Source organism: Hyla sarda, chromosome 7, assembly GCF_029499605.1.
Source record: "Hyla sarda isolate aHylSar1 chromosome 7, aHylSar1.hap1, whole genome shotgun sequence".
Taxonomy (NCBI): Eukaryota; Metazoa; Chordata; class Amphibia; order Anura; family Hylidae; genus Hyla; species Hyla sarda.
The window spans coordinates 186,267,743-186,287,790 of NC_079195.1; the positions used below are offsets into that span (position 1 = coordinate 186,267,743).

General features: G+C 46.1%; 1 protein-coding gene across 2 annotated transcripts in view; it reads right to left on the minus strand.

The window, feature by feature from the left end:
* Nucleotides 1–9,265: 9,265 nt before the first annotated feature.
* LOC130282895 (protein kinase C delta type-like) overlaps nt 9,266–20,048 on the minus strand; it is a 61,506-nt gene continuing 50,723 nt past the window's right edge. For both annotated transcript variants that reach the window (XM_056531837.1, XM_056531836.1), the window contains exons 2-3: nt 16,694–17,010; nt 9,266–10,686 (exon numbers count right to left, since the gene is read on the minus strand). In XM_056531837.1, the coding sequence (XP_056387812.1) occupies nt 10,128–10,686; nt 16,694–17,010 (876 nt within the window). In that variant the 3' untranslated portion in view covers nt 9,266–10,127. The remainder of the gene's footprint in view (nt 10,687–16,693; nt 17,011–20,048) is intronic.

Consider the following 20,048-nt stretch of genomic DNA (forward strand, 5'->3'; position numbering starts at 1 on the left):
GAAGCATGAAGACACCATATAGTGGCTGAATGACACAGAATGGAGGTGTTGGCAGCATGAGGACACCATATAGTGGCTGAATGGCACAGTGAGGAGGTGTTGGCAGCATGAGGACACCATATAGTGGCTGAATGACACAGCATGGACATGTTGTCAGCATGAGGAGACCATATAGTGGATGAATGACACAGCCCGGAGTTGCCAGCAGCATGAGTAGGCACTAGGGCTTCACAATCCCTAAGATTAAAAGATGAATTAAGAAATTTAAACTGAAGATTTTGGATAGCGGGTGCTACCTATGAGAAAATTTGAAATTACCAGACCCAGGCCCAACAGCGGCATCAGTAACCCATATATTGCCTGAATGACACAACCTGTAGTTGGCTGATGCATGAGTACACACCAGGGCTTCACAATCCCCCCAAAAACACCACAATTTTAGAAATTCTTGGAAAAGATTTTGGATAGCGGGTGCTACCTATGAGAAAATTTGAAATTGCCAGACCCAGGCCCCACAGCGACATCAGTAACCCATATATTGCCTGAATGACACAGCCTGGATTTGGCTGATGCACAAGTTCACACCAGGGCTTCACAATCCCCCCCCAAAAAACACCACAGTTTTAGACATTTTTGAAAAAGATTTTGGATAGCGAGTGCTACCTATGAGAAAATTTGAAATTACCAGACCCAGGCCCCACAGCGGCATCAGTAACCCATATATTGCCTGAATGACACAGCCTGGATTTGGCTGATGCACGAGTTCACACCAGGGCTTCCCACTCCCCCCCAAAAAACACCACAGTTTTAGACATTTTTGAAAAAGATTTTGGATAGCGGGTGCTACCTATGAGAAAATTTGAAATGACCAGACCCAGGCCCCACAGCGGCATCAGTAACCCATATATTGCCTGAATGACACAGCCTGGAGTTGGCTGATGCACGAGTTCACACCAGGGCTTCACAATCCCCCCCAAAAAACACCACAATTTTAGAAATTTTTGAAAAAGATTTTGGATAGCGGGTGCTACCCCTGAGAAAATTCGAAATTCCCAGACCCAGGCCCAGCAGCACCATCATTTTTTGATTTGAAATTTAAAACAACCTTTGCGTGTCCCAGACCCCAACGTGTGGGTACGAAGGACCAAATCCAAAAAGCCCCCACAGGGCTCATGTGGCCGTGAGATTTAGGCGAAACGTCTCCATTGCCCTGACCGGCCATTGTTTCCAAGATTTCTCGCCAAGGCAAACCATGTGAAGAACAGCGTGACACCACTGTGACCTGCACACATGGTATGCTGAAGGGCCACTGAGACTTGTCCGGGCAGTGGAGGCTTAAGACAGAGTGGAGGAAGGAGCAGGAAGCAGCATTGAGTACACACCAGGGCTTCAGAATCCCAAAGAAAAAACAACCATTTTTAAAATAATTTTAAGAATATTTAGGACAGCGGGTGCTACCTATATGTTGCATGAATGACACACCCTGGAGTTGGCTGATGCATGAGTACACACTAGGGCTTCACAATCCCTCCAAAAAAACACAACAATTGTAGAAATTTATGAAGAAGACTTATGGATAGCGGGTGCTACCTATGAGAACATTTGAAATTCCCAGTCCCAGGCCCAGCAGCGCCATCAGTAAACCATATATTGCCTGAATGACACAGGCTGGAGTTGGCTGATGCATGAGTACGCACCAAAGCTTCACAATCCCTAATAAAAATACAAACATTCTTGAAAAAAAATTTTTACGGAAATTTAGGACGAGTGCTCTCTATATATTACCAGAATGACGCAGCCTGGAGTTGGCTGCAGCATGAGGAGACCATTTAAATGTGTGATTTTTTTATCTGAAATTTAAATCATTATTTGTGTCCCGGACCCAGCCGTGTGGGTACAAAGAACCTAATCTCACAAGCACCCACAGGGCTCATGTGGCCGTAAGATGTAGGCGCAACGTCTCCATAGCCCTGACTGGCCATTTTTTGTTTTTGTACCTTTGTTTAAGAACAAGCGCATATCCAAGAGTCCACAAGACTCTATAATGCAGGATGGTGGACCACCAAAAGACATTCTTCTATAAAACAATTTTTTATGAAATAAAGAAGCAGAGTTCATCCCTCTGCGTATTTTATTTGAAAATTTTACTTAAAAAAATCACACGCAACAATCGTTCAATGGTGTAATGATTATTATTGTGGAAAATTCAAGTTTATTACTGTGATAATTATCAGAAAATTTGAAAAAAATAACCCCATACATTGCACCATAAATGTTGAAATTTAAATTAAGCATGTATGTATGTATTTCAAAAATCCTAAAATTAAAGGCCCAAGCCCAGAAGCATCATGATGTCAAGTAGTTCCTGAAAGACACAGGAGCAGTCAGGAGTAGGCATCAGCAGTACCCAAGAGGCTTTAATAACCCCTTACATTGCACGATCACTCGCGAGATCGAGCAATAACAGGTGTGTTATGCCCTCAGATGTCCGGGGGTGCACGCGCGCTACACTGAACGGACCAGCGTGTGTCTATCTTTCACCGCCAGATGCGGGTAACCCGCTGAACCCCCTTCGCGATAGGGATCAGGGATTGCAATTATTTGCCAGGAGAGAAGAATCACAACTAAGCGCCAGTCACAAGCTCGGGTTCATTAAGTCTCTGCCCTTTGTACACACCGCATGTCTCTACTACCGATTGGATGGTTTAGTGAGGTCCTTGGATCGGCCCCGGCGGGGTAGAAAAAGGCCCTAGCAGAGCGCCGGGAATTTAAATATCATTGTTGAAATTAGCATTAAGCATGTATTAGCTACTGCTAAACTTCCAAAAATTTAAGGCCCAAGGCCTGAGGCATCAGGGAGGCAATTATTTCCTGAAAGACACAGAATGAGGCATCCTCCGTTGTATGCATTTTTTTTGCTGGGGATAGCCCCTAGCAACGGACTACAAGGGCAGGATCTGCTCCCCCAGTATAAATGCACAACTGCATTGCTGGGTTGCAACTGCTGGGTTGAGCACCTCCAGCCATTTGAGACCACGTTTTTTTTGTTGTTGTTTAAAAAGACACAGAATGAGTCAGGAGCAGTCATTCGCAGTACCCAAGAGGGTTTCATAACCAACCCCTTACATTTAAAGATCAATGTTGAAATTAGCATTAAGCATGTATTTAGCTACTGCAAAACATACAAAAATTGAAGGCCTGAGGCATCAGGGAGGCAAGTAGTTCCCGAAAGACACATAATGAGTCAGGAGCAGTCATTCGCGGTACTCAAGAGGGTTTCCTAATCATCCCCTTACATTTAAAGATCAATGTTGAAATTTGCATTAAGCATGTATTTAGCTACTGCTAAACATCCAAAAATTGAAGGCCCAACGCCTGAGGGCAGGGAGGCAACTAGTTCCTGAAAGACACAGAATGAGTATGGAGCAGGCATTCATAGTTCCCAAGAGGGTTTCATAACCCCTTACATTTAAAGATCAATGTTGACATTTGCATTAAGCATATATTTAGCTACTGCTAAACATCCAAAAATTAAAGGCCCAAGGCCAGAAGCATCAGTGAGGCAAGTAGTTCCTGAAAGACACAGGATGAGCCAGAAGCAGGCAATCATAGTACCAAAGAGGGTTTTATAACCCTAATTGATAACCCAAGAGGGTTTCATAACCAACCATAATTGGGAAATGTTGGTGTAGCAGCATGGTCAATCTACTCTGAGGCATCTGGCATTGGTGGCTGGAAATCCTGGCTGACCCATCCCTGATTCATCTTGACAAACGTCAGTCTCTCCACATTTTTGGTGGACAGACGAGTTCGCCTTGGGGTGACTATGGCCCCGGTTGCACTAAACACCCGCTCTGATGGCACACTACTGGCCGGGCAGGACAGCTTTTCCAGGGCAAACTCTGGTGTGCTAGTTGTGGCCATAAATCAAGTTTGGCTGCCCAGAAGTCCAGCGGATCTTCAATGGTTGTTGGCATGGCCATGTCAAGGTATGCCACCACCTGCTGGTTCAGGTCCTGCTCCATGTCTACCTGCTGCTGATGAGTTGCTTCACTATGCGGGTGAAGAAAGCTACTCATCAGCGACTGTAGACTCAGGCTGTTGCTGATTGAACTGGTACTGCTCCTCCCACCCCTCCCCTCCCCAGCAGCCATGGCAGTGGAAGGTGAGCGCAGAGGGCCCCCCGAGTCAGACCTGCAAGTGGATGGACCATGTGGCCGATAGGCATCAGCCAACTGACTACATAGAATCTCTCTGTAGTAGGTCAGTTTGTCCTCTCTCTCAATGGGTGTAAACAAGGCCCCCATTTTGGGACGGTAGCGAGGGTCGAATTAGGTGGAGATCCAGAAGTCATCCCGCTGATGAATTTTGACAATTCGGGGGTCACTATGCAAGCAACTGAGCATGCATCGTGCCATTTGCACCAGTGACTCGGAGGGACTACCTGCCTCCATCTCCACTGCATACTGCCACGGTGTGTCTGGGTCCTCTGTCTCAACTTCCTCATAACCCTCCAGCTCCTCTGGCTGCTCCAGCTCCTCCTCTCCTGTCCAAAGACTAGAAACACCGGCCATCTCATCCAACCTAAACTGTGCTCCGCTCCAGGCGACTCACAAATAATGTGGCTTCCTCAAAGGGCCTCAGCAAATGGCAGGTGTCACGTATGAGCTGCCACTGGTTCACATTGAAGTTACACAGGGGAGTACTCCTATCTGCTTGGATCATCAAGAAATCGGTGATGGCTTTTCTTTGTTCGTACAGTCTGTCCAACATATGGAGGGTGGAATTCCAACGTGTGGCAACGTCACAAATAAGACTATGTTGTGGGATACCGTTCTGACGCTGTAGCTTCAGTACGAGTGGCTGAAGTGCATGAACAGTTTCCTTGCCATTTTCAGGATGTTTTGCAAATGGGGTGAAGACTTCAGGAAGTGCTTGACAACCAGATTCAACATATGCGCCATGCAGGGCGCATGTTTCACACTTCCTTGTCGCAGCGCGGACACGATGTTCTTCCTGTTGTCGGTCACCATGGTTCCCATTTCCAGATTTTGTGGACATACTTGGATTTCTTTACGAATGAACTTTAGCAGTTCCTCCCCTGTGTGACTCCGTTTGCCAAGGCAAACCATGTGAAGAACAGCTTGACACCGCCGTGCCCTACACACATGGTACGATGAAGGGCCACCGAGATTTGGATGTGCAGTGGAGGCCGAGGACACGATGGAGGATGAGGAGGCGGCATCGCACACTGTAACAGGACCAACTGCCTGGGAGCGAGAGCGTGGAGGAGGAAGCGGTGTGACCTGCCCAAGTTGCTGTTGTGGCTGTGCAGGAACCACATTTACCCAGTGAGCCCTAAAAGACAAGTATTGTCCCTGCCCGTAGTTACAGCTCCACACGTCAGCACTGCCGTGCACATTTGAACACACCAACAGGCTCAAGGACTGGCCCACCCTCTCTTGTACAAACTTATGCAGGGCTGGTACTGCCTTCTTTGCAAAGAAATGACGGCTTGGGACTCTCCACCTCGGCTCGGCACAAGCCATCAATTCTCTGAAAGGTGCAGAGTCCACCACTTGAAAAGGGAGGGACTGTAACACCAGCAACTTGGACAGGAGTACATTCAACTTCTGCACCGTTGGATGAGTGGGCGCATACTGCTGTCTCTTGGAAATGGCTTCGCCGATGGATTGTTGGCAGAATGGCTACACTACTTTTTAAACAGTATTTGTCTAGAACAGCAGCAGGTGATTACTTACGGCTGTCCTTGAACAGTATGTAGGCCCTTGACAGATTAACAGGTACTAGATGGTACAATATTTGGATGTACGTATGTGGTATGCATTGATGAGGGCAGTAATATGCCTAAATGTTAGCAGAAAAACTCTGTATTTTTGTAAAACACCAGCCGGTGGATACTATTGTTTGAACTTTGACGGTTTGGAGCACCTTGACAGCTACTAAATGGTACAATACTTGGATGTACCTATGCGGTATTCACTGATGAGGGCAGTAATATGCCTAACTATTAGCAGAAAAAACTCTGTATTTTTGTAAAACACCAGCCGGTGGATACTATTGTTTGGACTTTGATGGTATGGAGCACCTTGACAGCTTAACAGGTACTAATTGGTACAATACTTGGATGTACCTATGCGGTATGCACTGATGAGGGCAGTAATATATGCGTAACTATACGCAGAAAAAACTGTTTAAAAAAAAAAAAAACAGCCGGTGAATAGTATTTTTTGGACTTGCACAGTATGTAGCCCCTTGACAGATTAACAGGTACAAAATGGTGCAAATGCACTACAGTCCACTGAGCAATCACGTATTTCTGAACAGCAGCAGGACCCAACAGTGCAGCACCACAAAAAAAAAACATCCAGGGATTAAACCCTAAATTGCACTCTGTCACACAATTCTGAGCAGCAGAAGTTTTGTGGAGCAAATAAAAATAAACTCAATTGGGGAGATAAGATGCTTCAGAAAGTTCAGGCAGCTTGGAGATCTGTATGAGGCAGCTGACAGCTATCTGCCCCGCTCTGCTGCAATGCTCTATAACGTGAATAGGAGGTTTAGCTATCAATTATCCTTCTCAGTGTAACAGCACAGCACTCTGCACTCCTGTCTTTCCCTAATGCTGATGTGACTAGCAGTTGCAGTGTAACGCTGTGGTATGAGCTATTCACACACACACAGTCCCGTCCTCTCCATCTGAGTGCATAGATGAAATGAAGAGAGGAAAGATGGCCGCCGATTATATAGGGGCTGTGACATCACAGGGGTCAGTGAACACTGATAGGCTACATCTCACATGTGGTTCAGGGTCAGCCCGCCTACCTTCTTTCCCGCCGCTGTTTCCCGCCCTCCCATAATCCCCTGCCCCATGTACATGTGGATCCGCCATCCTAGGTCCCCAATAGCCTGGAACACTGTAAAATTGAGTTCAATGAAGCGATTCGTGCGATAGAATAGCGGCGATATTCGTATTCGTTGTGAATCGAATTTTTCATGAAATTCGTAACGAATTCGGGTTCGTCAACTTCGATTCGCTTATCTCTAGTCATGACCACAGTGCTCTCTGCTGACCTCTGCTGTCCATTTTTGGAACTGTCCAGAGCAGGAGAAAATCCCCACAGCAAACATATGCTGCTCTGGACAGTTCCTAAAATGGACAGCAGAGGTCAGGAGAGAGCACTGCAGTCTTGACATCAGAGAAATCCAAAAAGCAAAGCATTTCCTCTGTAGTATTTAGCCCATAAAATGTATTGGAAAGGTTAAGATTTTTTAATAGAAGTAATTTACAAACCTATGAAGAAAGCAGGTAAATGCCAGCGATTAAGAAACTTCACCTTTATTGGAACCACGTAAAATCATCGACATGAAGAGACTTCAATAAGACAAACATTTAAAATTCCAGGAATCAGCGCCAAGCATATTATTATGTATTATATTTTATTATATATTATTATATAATATTACATATTATGCTTGGCGCTGATTCCTGGAATTTTAAATGTTTGTCTTATTGAAGTCTCTCCATGTCGATGATTTTACGTGGTTCCAATAAAGGTGAAGTTTCTTAATCGCTGGCATTTACCTGCTTTCTTCATATCCTTGGAGGATTACATTGCCGTGCGGTGGCCGGGTGAGCTGACTATTTTCCTACTTTGCTTAATTTACAAACCTGTTTAACTTTCTGGCACCAGATGATTTAAAAAAAAAGTTTTCCACTGGAGAACCCCTTTAACTTATCCTCTATTCACAGGATATGGGATAAGTAGCTGATTGCAGGGGGTTCAACTGCTGGGTCCAGCTCCCCCCCCCCCCCCCCCTGACCACCGGGACGGGACCCGGCACTCAGTGAGGAGTGCGTGATCCAGCCGGCACTCGCTCTATTCATTTTTATGGGAGCGACAAAAAGACATCATCGGCGCTCCCATAGAAATAAATGGAGCGCATGCCATCTACCCGTAGACGACACATCCTCCTCACTGAGAGTGACAGGGTCCCGTCCGGGTAATTGCGGGGGGCCCCAGTGGTCAGACCCCTGCGATCAGCTACTTATCCCCTATCCTGTGAATAGAGGATAAGTTAATTTTTGCCAGAGTACTCCTTTAAGTTCTGAAGAAGTCATCAATATTTATTAATATGGGCTGGTGCGGTTTGTATGCCAGGGCTGTTTTTCAGTTCCAGTCCGACCCTGTGTGCAACATTACAGTATAAATATTATTTATTTGATATAGCACACACAGATTCTACAGCGCTGTACACTCAAATTGGTCCCTGTAACCATTGTGGATCACAATCTAAATGTACCTATTAGTATGATTTGTTAAGTGTACCCAGAGAGAACACACAAACTCTTTGCAGATGATGTCTATGGTGGGATTTGAACCCAGGGCCCCAGCACTACAGGGCAACAGACTACTGAGCCGCTAGGGCTGGGGCTGGGGCTGGGGCTAGGGCTAGGGCTAGACTTTAATACATTACACTGTATTAAACTACACTCTGAACTATCAGAAAAAAAAGTAGGAAGAAAATATTAAAAGTATAGAAAATTGAACAAGTAGCAGTAATTCAGTGATATTGTGCTCAATAAGCAGCGCTGAGGTGTTGTAGGGGGGCGCCTCTGGTTCACTTGTAATAACTTGGGTAAAAGTAGGGAACAGATGCATAACATGATTCCTATGGGTACCAGGACATATTTTGCACTCGGCACCCCCTCCATCTATACCCGTTTATAGGGGAAGATACATTTTTTTTTTTACTTTGGGCGCTTTGGGGAGAATTTATCAGCACCATGTGTCAGTTCTCAGGCACATTTTGCACAATTTTTTTCTGTCTTTGACTTTGTAGACATATTTATTAAGCATATTGTGCCATTTTTTTCTTTTTGCTAATTTACACCATCAGTTATACATGTTTGGCCTAACAAAAGGAGACATGGTTTAAGTGCCATGGTTTTTTAAACACTTTTATTCTATTCAACAAAAAGTTGTCAAATGTTTGCACTACCCAATTCCATTAAATATGTGCAAATGTATCAAACATTCTGCAACAATATAATACATTAAGTGCAAATGAAGCTTTGTACCACCTCTTTGAAAAAACCACCCCCATAGTGGTCTTGTTTTTAGGACACCACTGCAATAGAAGACCAGAAGAAATTTGGGTGGTCTTCTCAAAGAGGTTTCACTGTATTTATTAGAACAATACATGATCAAACAATGGAAATAAAGACACAGACACAATGATGTAAAGGGGAAAAAGGACATTTTATTTAGTTTATATAGTTACAGGAAGGGGATACTGGGATTCTGCAAATTTTAGAAATGTGTGTTATGTTTTATTTTGCTATGTGTAATGTATAAATGTAAAAGCAAAGCTTTTTTATATACTGTGTTGATCCAAAGGAAGGCGAAAACCCCCTTGAGGAAAGAGCCAATTATCCTTATGTAAGGGGGGAAAATTCCTTCCTGACCCCAAATATGGCAATCGGAACAAGTCCCAGGATCAAAAGCCAGTACATGACCTATCTAGTATGGTAAACTATTATGTATTTTTTTTTATATATTCATATATAACACTTTTTTATTATTATTAATTTATTTTTTTACATTATGTTATGTTGCTTATTTATGGCTGGAATGATCCCAAGGAAGGCAAAAACCCCCTTAAAGAATGAGCCAATTGTCCTCAAAGGAGAAAAATTCCTTCCTGACCCCAAATATGGCGATCGGAACAAGTCCCAGGATCAAAGCCGATATCTACCGCTATCTGTTGTGTGTGTCTGTGTGTATGTGTCTATACTATCTATGTATGTACCTGTGTGTATATTTCTATCTACCTGTATGTGTGTGATCCTAATGTATGTGTGATGATGTGTGATACTTACCAGGTCTGTGCTGAGATGTTACAAGCACAGGCCGCTTCTGGGGTACAGAGGGTCTTCAGAGGCTGTGGAGGATGTGGAGCTAAGATCCAGGGTAACAACTTGATGGAAATCTGCAGCATTCAGATGGTATAGAGAGGATGTTATAGACAAGCCGAGGTCTAATACAGCAGCAGAGGCATGGGTCAGGGGGCACAGAGCTCTGGGCCGTGGCCATGGGCTGATGTTAACAGGCCCAGCTTGGAGCAATGAAAGAGAATCCTTCCAAGGGGTGAAGGGCTGTCTCTTCCTCTGGCCACGGCAGGTCTCCATTCTTCAGAGCTGGCTTGAATGGTGTAAATGGCGGCTGTGCTCTCTTCTGCTCCAGTTCCTCCCAGTTGATGGTGGTGAAGAATGGATGGTCTCTGATGTTCCTGTTCACACCAAGCCGCTTCTCAGGATTCTTACGCAGCAGTTTCTTGATCAGATGTTTCAGGTCAGCAGGGAGCACAGATGGAATATTAGGCTTCTCTCTGGTGATGGAATCGCAAGCCATTTCTCTGTTGCAGCCAAAGTAAAATGGGGAACGTCCTGCTGACATCCGGGATACAACAATCCCCAGGCTCCACCAGTCAACTGCTGCATAGTACATCTTCCTCTGGAGCACCTCTGGGGCCATGTATGGTAACGTGCCCGTCACTCCTTTGATCTTGTTGGAAGAGGTGACGCCATCTTGGGCAACTCCAAGGTCTATGATGCGGATGTGTCCATCTCTATCCAGCATGATGTTATCTGGCTTGATATCTCTGCAATGAAAGAAGAAAAAATAGTTATAAATAAAAGACAATGGTAATGTGGTGCCACAGGGGTGCAAGGAATTCTTATCAGCTTCTCCGGGGCCAGACAATGGGAGTAAGAAACACACCGACGTCGGGTTACGGATAACTGTCTTTTACTGAGCAGGCGTAGATGGTACAACACACAGTATGAAGAGTAGAAGGGATGCAGTGTAACCCTTGGGAGCCCTGTTGCCTTGATAGGACTTATGGTGCTTTTCATCCACTTGAATAATACTGACTATAGATTAGAGACTGAAAGGTTTCCCACTCTGGCTAGGGTTCTCACAAGGTCCAAGTACTATCACCACCAGAGCTTGACTCACCACTGTACGGAGGAACACTTGCAGAATGGTGGGGCTGACTCCGTTGTACGGGGGAACCCTTGCAGAATGGTGTGGCTGACTCCGCTGTACGGGGGAACACTTGCAGAATGGTGGGGCTGACTCCGCTGTAAGGGGAAACACTTACAGAATGGTGGGGCTGACTCCGCTGTATGGGGGAACCCTTGCAGAATGGCGGGGCTGACTCCGCTGTACGGGGGAACACTTGCAGAATGGTGGGGCTGACTCCGCTGTATGGGGGAACACTTGCAGAATGGTGGGGCTGACTCCGCTGTATGGGGAAACACTTGCAGAATGGCGGGGCTGACTCCGCTTGTATGGGGCGGCCCACTCTCAAGGGGATTGCCATGGGTGGACTGACCCGCCGCGGCTGCTGAGGTCCGGGACGCTCGTTCCAGATCCCCAGCAGACAGCGCAACATTCTCCTGTATGCGCGATACACGCACATACAGGAGAAGGTGTCTGCTCTGTGTGAGCCGCATCTGCAGCTTACACAGAGGAGACGTGACCTCCGCCCCCACGCAGCATGCAACACAGGCGCCGATGACGTCACTCATGAGGAGTACTGTGAGGAGATCGCTGTGTGGGATATCAGGTGAGCATCCTTTTATTTTTTTTAATTTTTTTTAACCCTGCCTATACCTATAGGGAAGGGGGGGGGGGTGTTCTGCATATACTTATAGGGAAGGGGGGGAGAGGGGGGGTGCTCTGGATATACCTATAGGGAAAGGGGTGAGGGGGGGGGGTGCTCTGCATATACCTATAGGGAAGGGGGGAGAGGGGGGGTGCTCTTCATATACCTATAGAGAAGGGGGGGAGAGGGGGGTGCTCTGCATATACCTATAGGGAAGGGGGGAGAGGGGGGGTGCTCTGCATATACCTATAGGGAAGGGGGGGAGAGAGGGAGTGCTCTGCATATACCTATGGGAAAGGGAGGGAGAGTAGCTCTGCATATACCTATGGGGATGGGTGGGGTGTAGCTCTGCATATACCTATGGGAAAGAGGGTGGGGTGTAGCTCTGCATATACCTATGGGAAAGAGGGTGGGGTGTAGCTCTGCTTATACCTTTGGGAAAGAGGGGTGGGTGTAGCTCTGCATATACCTATGGGAAAGAGGGGGGTAACCCTGCATATATCTATGGGAAAGAGGGGGGGGGTGTAGCTCTGCATATACCTATGGGAAAGAGGGGGTGGGGGTGTAGCTCTGCATATACCTATGGGAAAGAGGGGGGGGTGTATCTCTGCATATACCAATGGGAAAGAGAGGGGGGTGTAACTCTGCATATACCTATGGGAAAGAGGGGAGGTGTAACTCTGCATATACCTATGGGAAAGAGGGGGATACCTGGCTACCTATCTGCCCTTTTATTGTGCAGGACACCAAGGAGGGAATTATTACAGTTTGTGGGCCTATAGATGGAAAGATTGTGTAGAGGAGGGCACTGAATATATGCAGAGTCTGACATGTTTTTCCTGCAGATGTTAAGAGATCCACATGGCGGTCTTACCCGGACAGAGAAGAAAAGGAAAGAGGACGCTGCTGATCAGAAAAGACGTAATTGTGAGTCCCAAAATGTAACTGTAATCACTTATATGGTATACACATCCTGTGTACAGCTGATATCTACCGCTATATGGTCCTGTATATAAGATGTTGTATACAGATCCATTATAGTATACTGGTCTGTGTATAGTGGTTTTATTCAGTACAGTATGGCGGTATTATCCAGTTATTGTGTGGTGGTATATATTTACTCCTTGTATACCAGTATTATTGGTCATGGAAATTTACCTACGTTAAAGTGTTTCTTACATATATACATTTTAATTTATTGTGTGTGGGATTTGGGTGGAATAGGAGCGTGGCAGAAGATTGACGAGCTGCAGAGCCTAGCAAAAAAAAGGTCCGGGGGCCCCGAGTGTTGTCTGTCCGCCCCTGGGGGGAGGGGAGGGAGGGTTGTAATTAAGGGGGGTGTGTGTGTGTGTGTGGGGGGGGTGCCTAACAAAGGGTCCGCCTTGGGTGCCAAATGCTCTAGGTACGCCCCTGCCTGTAGACCCAGTTTTTGCATTTTTACAAGGGGTAAAAGGAGAAAATGCCACCCAAAATGTGTAACCCAATTTCTCTTGAGTAAGGAAATACCTCATATGTGTATGTCAAGTGTTTTGTAGGTGCACTAGAGGGGTCAGAAGGGAAGGAGCGACAATGGGATTTTGGACAGTGAATTATGCTGAAATGTTTTTTAGGGGGCGTATCGAATTTAGGAAGCCCCTATGTTTCCACAACAGCAAAAAAAAAAAAACTCGAAGCTTACTATTTTGGAATCTACACCCCTCAAGTGGTACAGTGAGCCTTAACACCCCACAGGTGTTTCACGACTTTTTGTTAAAGTTGGATGTGTAAATGAAATTTTTTTTCCACTAAAATGCTGGTTTTCCCCCCATATTTTACATTTTTACAAGGGGTAATATGAAAAAATGCCACCCAAAATTTGTAACCCCATCTCTTCTGAGTATGGTAATACCCCATGTGTGGACGTCAAGCGCTCTTTGTGCGAACTACAATGCTCAGAAGAGAAGGAGTCACATTTAGCTTTTGGAAAGCAAATTTTGATGAAATGGTTTTTCGGGGGCATGTCCCATTTAGGAAGCCCCTTTGGTGCCAGGACAGCAAAAAAAAAAACCACATGGCATATCATTTTGGAAAATACACCCCTCAAGGAACGTAACAAGGGGTACAGTGAGCCTTAACATCCCACAGGTGTTTGACGACTTTTCGTTAAAGTCGGATGTGTAAATGTGTAAAAACATTTTTTCACTAAAATGCAGTTTTTTCCCCAAATTCACTATTTTTACAAGAGGTTATAGGAGAAAATGCCCCCCAAAATTTGTAACTTCATTTGTTCTGGAGTATGGAAATACCCCATATGTGGACGTAAAGGGCTCTGCGGGCAAACTACAATGCTCAGAAAAAAAGAAGCTTTTGGAGAGAGAATTTGTTTGGAATGGAAGTCAGGTGCCATGTGCGTTTACAAAGCACCCATGGTGCCAGAACAGCAGAAACCCCCCACATGTGACCTCATTTTGGAAACTAAACCCCTAACCGAATTTAATAAGGAGTGCAGTGAGCATTTACACCCCACTGGTGTTTGACAGACTTTTGGAACAGTGGGCTGTGCAAGTAAAATTTTTCATTTTCATGGACGACTGTTCACAAAATAAGTCAAACGCCAGTGGGGTGTAAATGTTCACTGCACCCCTTATTACATTACGTGAGGGGTGTAATTTCCAAAATGGGGTCACATGTGGGGGGGTCCACTGTTCTGGCCCCATGGGGGCTTTGTAAACGCACATGGCCTTCAATTCCAGCCAAATTCTTTCTACAAAATCCCAATGGCGCTCCTTCTCTTCTGAGCATTGTAGTTCACCCCCAGAGCACTTTATGTCCACTTATAGGGCCTTTATATACAAATTTTGGGGGGCTTTTTTCCTATTACACCTTGAGAAAATGAAAAATTTGGGATAACACCAGCATTTTAGTGAAAAAAAAAAATTTTTTCATTTTCAATGAAAATTCTTCAAACAGCTGTGGGGTATTAAGGCTCACTATACCCCTTGTTACGTTCCATGAGGGGTTTAGTTTCCAAAATGGGGTCACATGTAGTTGTTTTTTTTTGTGTTTATGTCAGAAACGCTGTAACGATCAGCCACCCCTGTGCAAATCACCTCAAATGTACATGGTGCTCTCTTTCCTGAGCCATGTTGTGCGCAAGCAGAGCATTTTACTCCCACATATGGGGTATTTCCGTACTCAGGAAAAATTGCATAAAAATTTTTTGGGGTCTTTATTTCCTTTTACCTTTTATGAAAATAAAAAAGTATGGGGCAACACCAGAATGTTAGTGTAAAATTTTTTATTTTTTTTACAATAACATGCTGGAGTAGACCCCAACTTTACCTTTTCATAGGGGGTAAAAGGAGAAAAAGCCCCCCCAAAAATTGTTAGGCAATTTCTCCCGATTACGTAAATACCCCATATGTGGCCCTAAACGGTTTCCTTGAAATACGACAGTGCTCCGAAGTGAGAGAGCGCCATGCCTATCTGAGGCCTAAATTAGGGATTTGCATAGGGGTGGACATAGGGGTATTCTACGGCAGTGTTTCCCAAACAGGGTGTCTCCAGCTGTTGCAAAACTCCCAGCATGCCTGGACAGTCAATGGCTGTCCCGCAATGCTTGGAGTTGTTGTTCCGCAACAGCTGGAGGCTCCGTTTTGGAAACAGTGCCATACCTGATGTTTTTCATTTTTATTGGGGAGGGGCGAGGGGGGGGGGGGACAATGTAAGGGGGTGTATATGTAGTGTTTTACTCTTTATTTTGTGTTAGTGCAGTGTAGTGTTTTTAGGGTACATTCGCACGGGCGGGTTTACAGCGAGGTTTGAGCTACAGCGGATAATTTGCTGCATTTCAAACTTGCATTGAGAAACTCGCTGTAAATCCCCCTGTGGGGGAGGCAAAACTACAACTCCCAGCATACCCTTTGGCTGTTCGTGCATGCGAGGGGTTGTAGTTATACAACAGCTGGAGGCACACTGGTTGCAAAACACTGAGAGTTTGTTACTTAACTCAGTGTTTCCCAACCCGTGTGTCTCCAGCTGTTGCAAAACTACAACTCCCAGCGTGTATGGTTTTTCAGTGCCTTCTGGGAGTTATAGTTTTGCAACAGCTGGAGGCACACAGGATGGGAAACACTGAGTTAGGAAACAGACAATGTTTCCTAACCAGTGTGCCTCCAGTTGTTGCAAAACTACAACTCCCAGCATGCACGGACAGCCAAAGGGCATGCTGGGAGTTGTAGTTTTCCAACATCTGGAGGAGAACAGTTTGGAGACCACTGTGTAGTGGTGTCCAAACTGTATCCCTCCAGATGTTGCAAAATTACAACTCTCAGCATGCCCAGACTGCCCAGGCATGCTGGGAGTTGTAGTTCGGCAACATCTGAAGGGCCTGATGCAGATGCCGCTGCCGCCTCCTCCACTTACCCGCCACCGCCGCCAACCCGTGTACCATCAGCTGCTGAGAGCCTGCCGCCGGTCCCCACTGCCGCGCCGGTACTTGATAAGTGCCGCGGTCCCCACCGCAGCTCACGGCATCATCTTCCCCTGCTCTGCCTGGACTTCTAGTGGCGGGCAGAGCAGGGGAAATTAACTTTACCCCCAGTCAGCTCATTCACTGTGATTAGTCCACAGGGACCAATCACAGTCATCGCTGACCAGGACCATCCACAGAAGTTGTCCCCTGCTTGAAACAGTGGGACTTCTGCCAGTTAACCCGTGCGATGCTGCGCATCGCGGGGTTAACTGAATGACGTCTATAGATGGGATTCTGCGGGAAGGGGTTAAAGATACAGTACATACATTATATAATACATAGTGAAAAATGCATGCCCAAGGAGATCCGCAGCCCACAGGACAGCTTTTGGTGCTGGGACATCACAGGAAATCTTTAAAGATCGACAATGGTGAAGGGGTCATGAACTGTACCACCACAAAGCCTAACAAAATTCAGGATTCTGGGAAAGTTGGGTGCATTATTTACAACATGACAAGGAGACAGGTGTGGGGAAGTTAGACTTACCGGTGGACGATGTTATGTCCGTGAAGGAACTGGAGGCCGCATGCAATCTCTGCTGTGTAGAATCTTACGTTGTCGGTGTTCAGACAGCTGCACATTCTGAGTAAAGCCTCCAGGCTGCCGCCGGACAGGTACTCGGTGATGAAGAATGCATGGTCCTGAGACTGCTGTGCAGCATACAGGTGACACAGGAACGGGCAGTCTCGGGCCAGCATGAGGATCCGTCTCTCTCTCTGCAGGGTCGCTGCATTGTCCCCTGTCTTGGTGATTCCCTTGATGGCCACGTAGTTGTTTCGGCCGGGGACTGATGCCAGACCCACCTGAAAGAAAGCAAAGGGAGCAATAGTAAATAGTGGAAGACTATGGGAAATATTTCCTTTTGACAATATCCCATAGGTATAACTAGAGCCAACTTGTTATAACTAGGTATAACTAGAGGTATAGCTAGAGCCAACCAGTTAGGGACTGTGGGGTGATGGTCATTGTTATTTCCATGCCATGGTACATATGAGATGTAATAGGGATGTAGTTGGAAAAAAAAAGGCCCAAAAAAACACCCATTCTACTGCACAGCGTGGGCAAATGTTAGCTACAAGTCAATAAGGAACTACAAAATGCCATATCCACTTTTTTTTTTTTTCTAATTGGTGTTTTTTTTTTTATCCATTTGGTGTATTTTTCAGCTTTTTTTGGCTCAGTGGTTGATTCTTAGAAGCGACCTTATGAGACTATGATGTTTTTTTCGGGAAAATCACAGCGTTTTTCTCCATAGTGTGGGAGCGAAAAAACAACCAAAAACAAAGCCTTGTAGGTTTTAACATTGGTGTTTTTGCAGGCGTTTTTTTTTTACATTAGCTATTCCATTTTACTATTAATATATATATATATATATATATATATATATATATATATATATACTAGCTGAGTACCCTTCCTAATCCTTGTTGGGGAGGAAAATAAACAAAGGAGGAAGCTTTTGACATCATATCCCGTCCTCATATATTGTTGTCCTATCCCAACCCCATATCCCCTCCCCATATCCCGACCTCATATCCTGTCCTCATATATTGTTACTGATGGAATTGGGTAGAGGAGACTCCATTTTGTGATTCAAAGACTCCATATTCTCGGTCTAAGTGACTGCATTCTATCATTCTTGTTTTTTCTACGAGAGAGAGAAAGAGAGAGAGAGAGAGAGAGAGAGAGAGGCGAGACATCACTGCGGCCAGCGATAAGCTCCAAGATGTGGAAAAAGACCGGGCCCAGAAGATAGAAGACCAATATTGGCACATGGGGGGAGTAGCGGAATGTGAGTTACAGTTTTTTTTTGGCAGCCCAGGCATAATGGATAAAAAAGGGCATCTATCACATACTTGTAATGGGCATCTATCACATCCTTGTAATGGGCATCTATCACATCCTTGAAATGGGCATCTATCACATCCTTGTAATGGGCATCTATCACATCCTTGTAATGGGCATCTATCACATCCTTGTAATGGGCATCTATCACATCCTTGTAATGGGCATCTATCACATCCTTGTAATGGGCATCTATCACATCCTTGTAATGGGCATCTATCACATCCTTGTAATGGGCATCTATCACATCCTTGTAATGGGCATCTATCACATCCTTGTAATTGGCATCTATCACATCCTTTTAATGGGCATCTGTCACATCCTTGTAATGGGCATCTATCACATCCTTTTAATGGGCATCTATCACATCCTTTCTGCACCCCCATATCACCCCCCAGTCTCCACCCTCATTTCACCTTCCCCTGTCTGCACCCTCGAATCACCCTATAATTGTCTGCACCCTCATATCACCCTCCCCTGTCTGCACCCTCATATCACCCTCCCCTGTCTGCACCCTCGAATCAGCCTATAATTGTCTGCACCCTCATGTCACCCTCCCCTGTCTGCAGCCTCATATCACCTTCCCCTGTCTGCACCCTCATGTCACCCTCCAATGTCTGCACCCTCATGTCACCCTCCAATGTCTGCACCCTCATATCACCCCCCAGTCTGCACCCTCATATCACCTTCCCCTGTCTGCACCCTCGAATCACCCTATAATTGTCTGCACCCTCATGTCACCCTCCCCTGTCTGCACCCTCATATCACCCTCCCCTGTCTGCACCCTCCTATCACCCTCCCCTGTCTGCACCCTCATGTCACCCTCCAATGTCTGCACCCTCATGTCACAATCCCCTGTCTGCACCCTCATGTCACCCTCCCCTGTCTGCACCCTCATGTCACCCTCCCCTGTCTGCACCCTCATGTCACCCTCCCCTGTCTGCACCCTCATATCACCCTTCATTTGTCTGCACCCCCATATCACCCCCCAGTCTGCACCCTCATATCACCTTCCCCTGTCTGCACCCTCGAATCACCCTATAATTGTCTGCACCCTCATGTCACCCTCCCCTGTCTGCAGCCTCATATCACCTTCCCCTGTCTGCACCCTCATGTCACCCTCCAATGTCTGCACCCTCATGTCACCCTCCAATGTCTGCACCCTCATATCACCCCCCAGTCTGCACCCTCATATCACCTTCCCCTGTCTGCACCCTCGAATCACCCTATAATTGTCTGCACCCTCATGTCACCCTCCCCTGTCTGCACCCTCATATCACCCTCCCCTGTCTGCACCCTCCTATCACCCTCCCCTGTCTGCACCCTCATGTCACCCTCCAATGTCTGCACCCTCATGTTACAATCCCCTGTCTGCACCCTCATGTCACCCTCCCCTGTCTGCACCCTCATGTCACCCTCCCCTGTCTGCACCCTCATGTCACCCTCCCCTGTCTGCACCCTCATATCACCCTCCCCTGTCTGCAACCTCATATCACCCTCCCCTGTCTGCACCCTCGAATCACCCTATAATTGTCTGCACCCTCATGTCACCCTCCCCTGTCTGCACCCTCCTATCATCCTCCATTTGACTGCACCCTAATATCACACTTCCCTGTCTGCACCCCCATATAATCCTCCATCTGTCTGCACCTCCAAATCACCCTCCATTTGTCTGAGCCCCCATATAACCTGTTAGTAAGGTTCCCTGTGTGTCAGTAAGATCCTTCCCCTGTCAGTAAGCCCACCTGTGTGTCAGTGTGATCCTCTGTCTGTCAGTAAGGCCTTATGTATGTCAGTAAGATCCTCTCCCTGTCAGTGAGGCCCTCTCTGTGTCAGTAAGATCCTCTGCCTGGCAGTAAGGCCCTTTCTGTGTCAGTAAGATCCTCTGCCTGTCAGGAAGACTTTCTTTGTATCAGTAAAATCATCTGCCTGTCAGTATGTACCTCTATGTGTCAGTAAGATCCTCTCCCTGTCATAAAAGCCTTCTCTGTGTCAG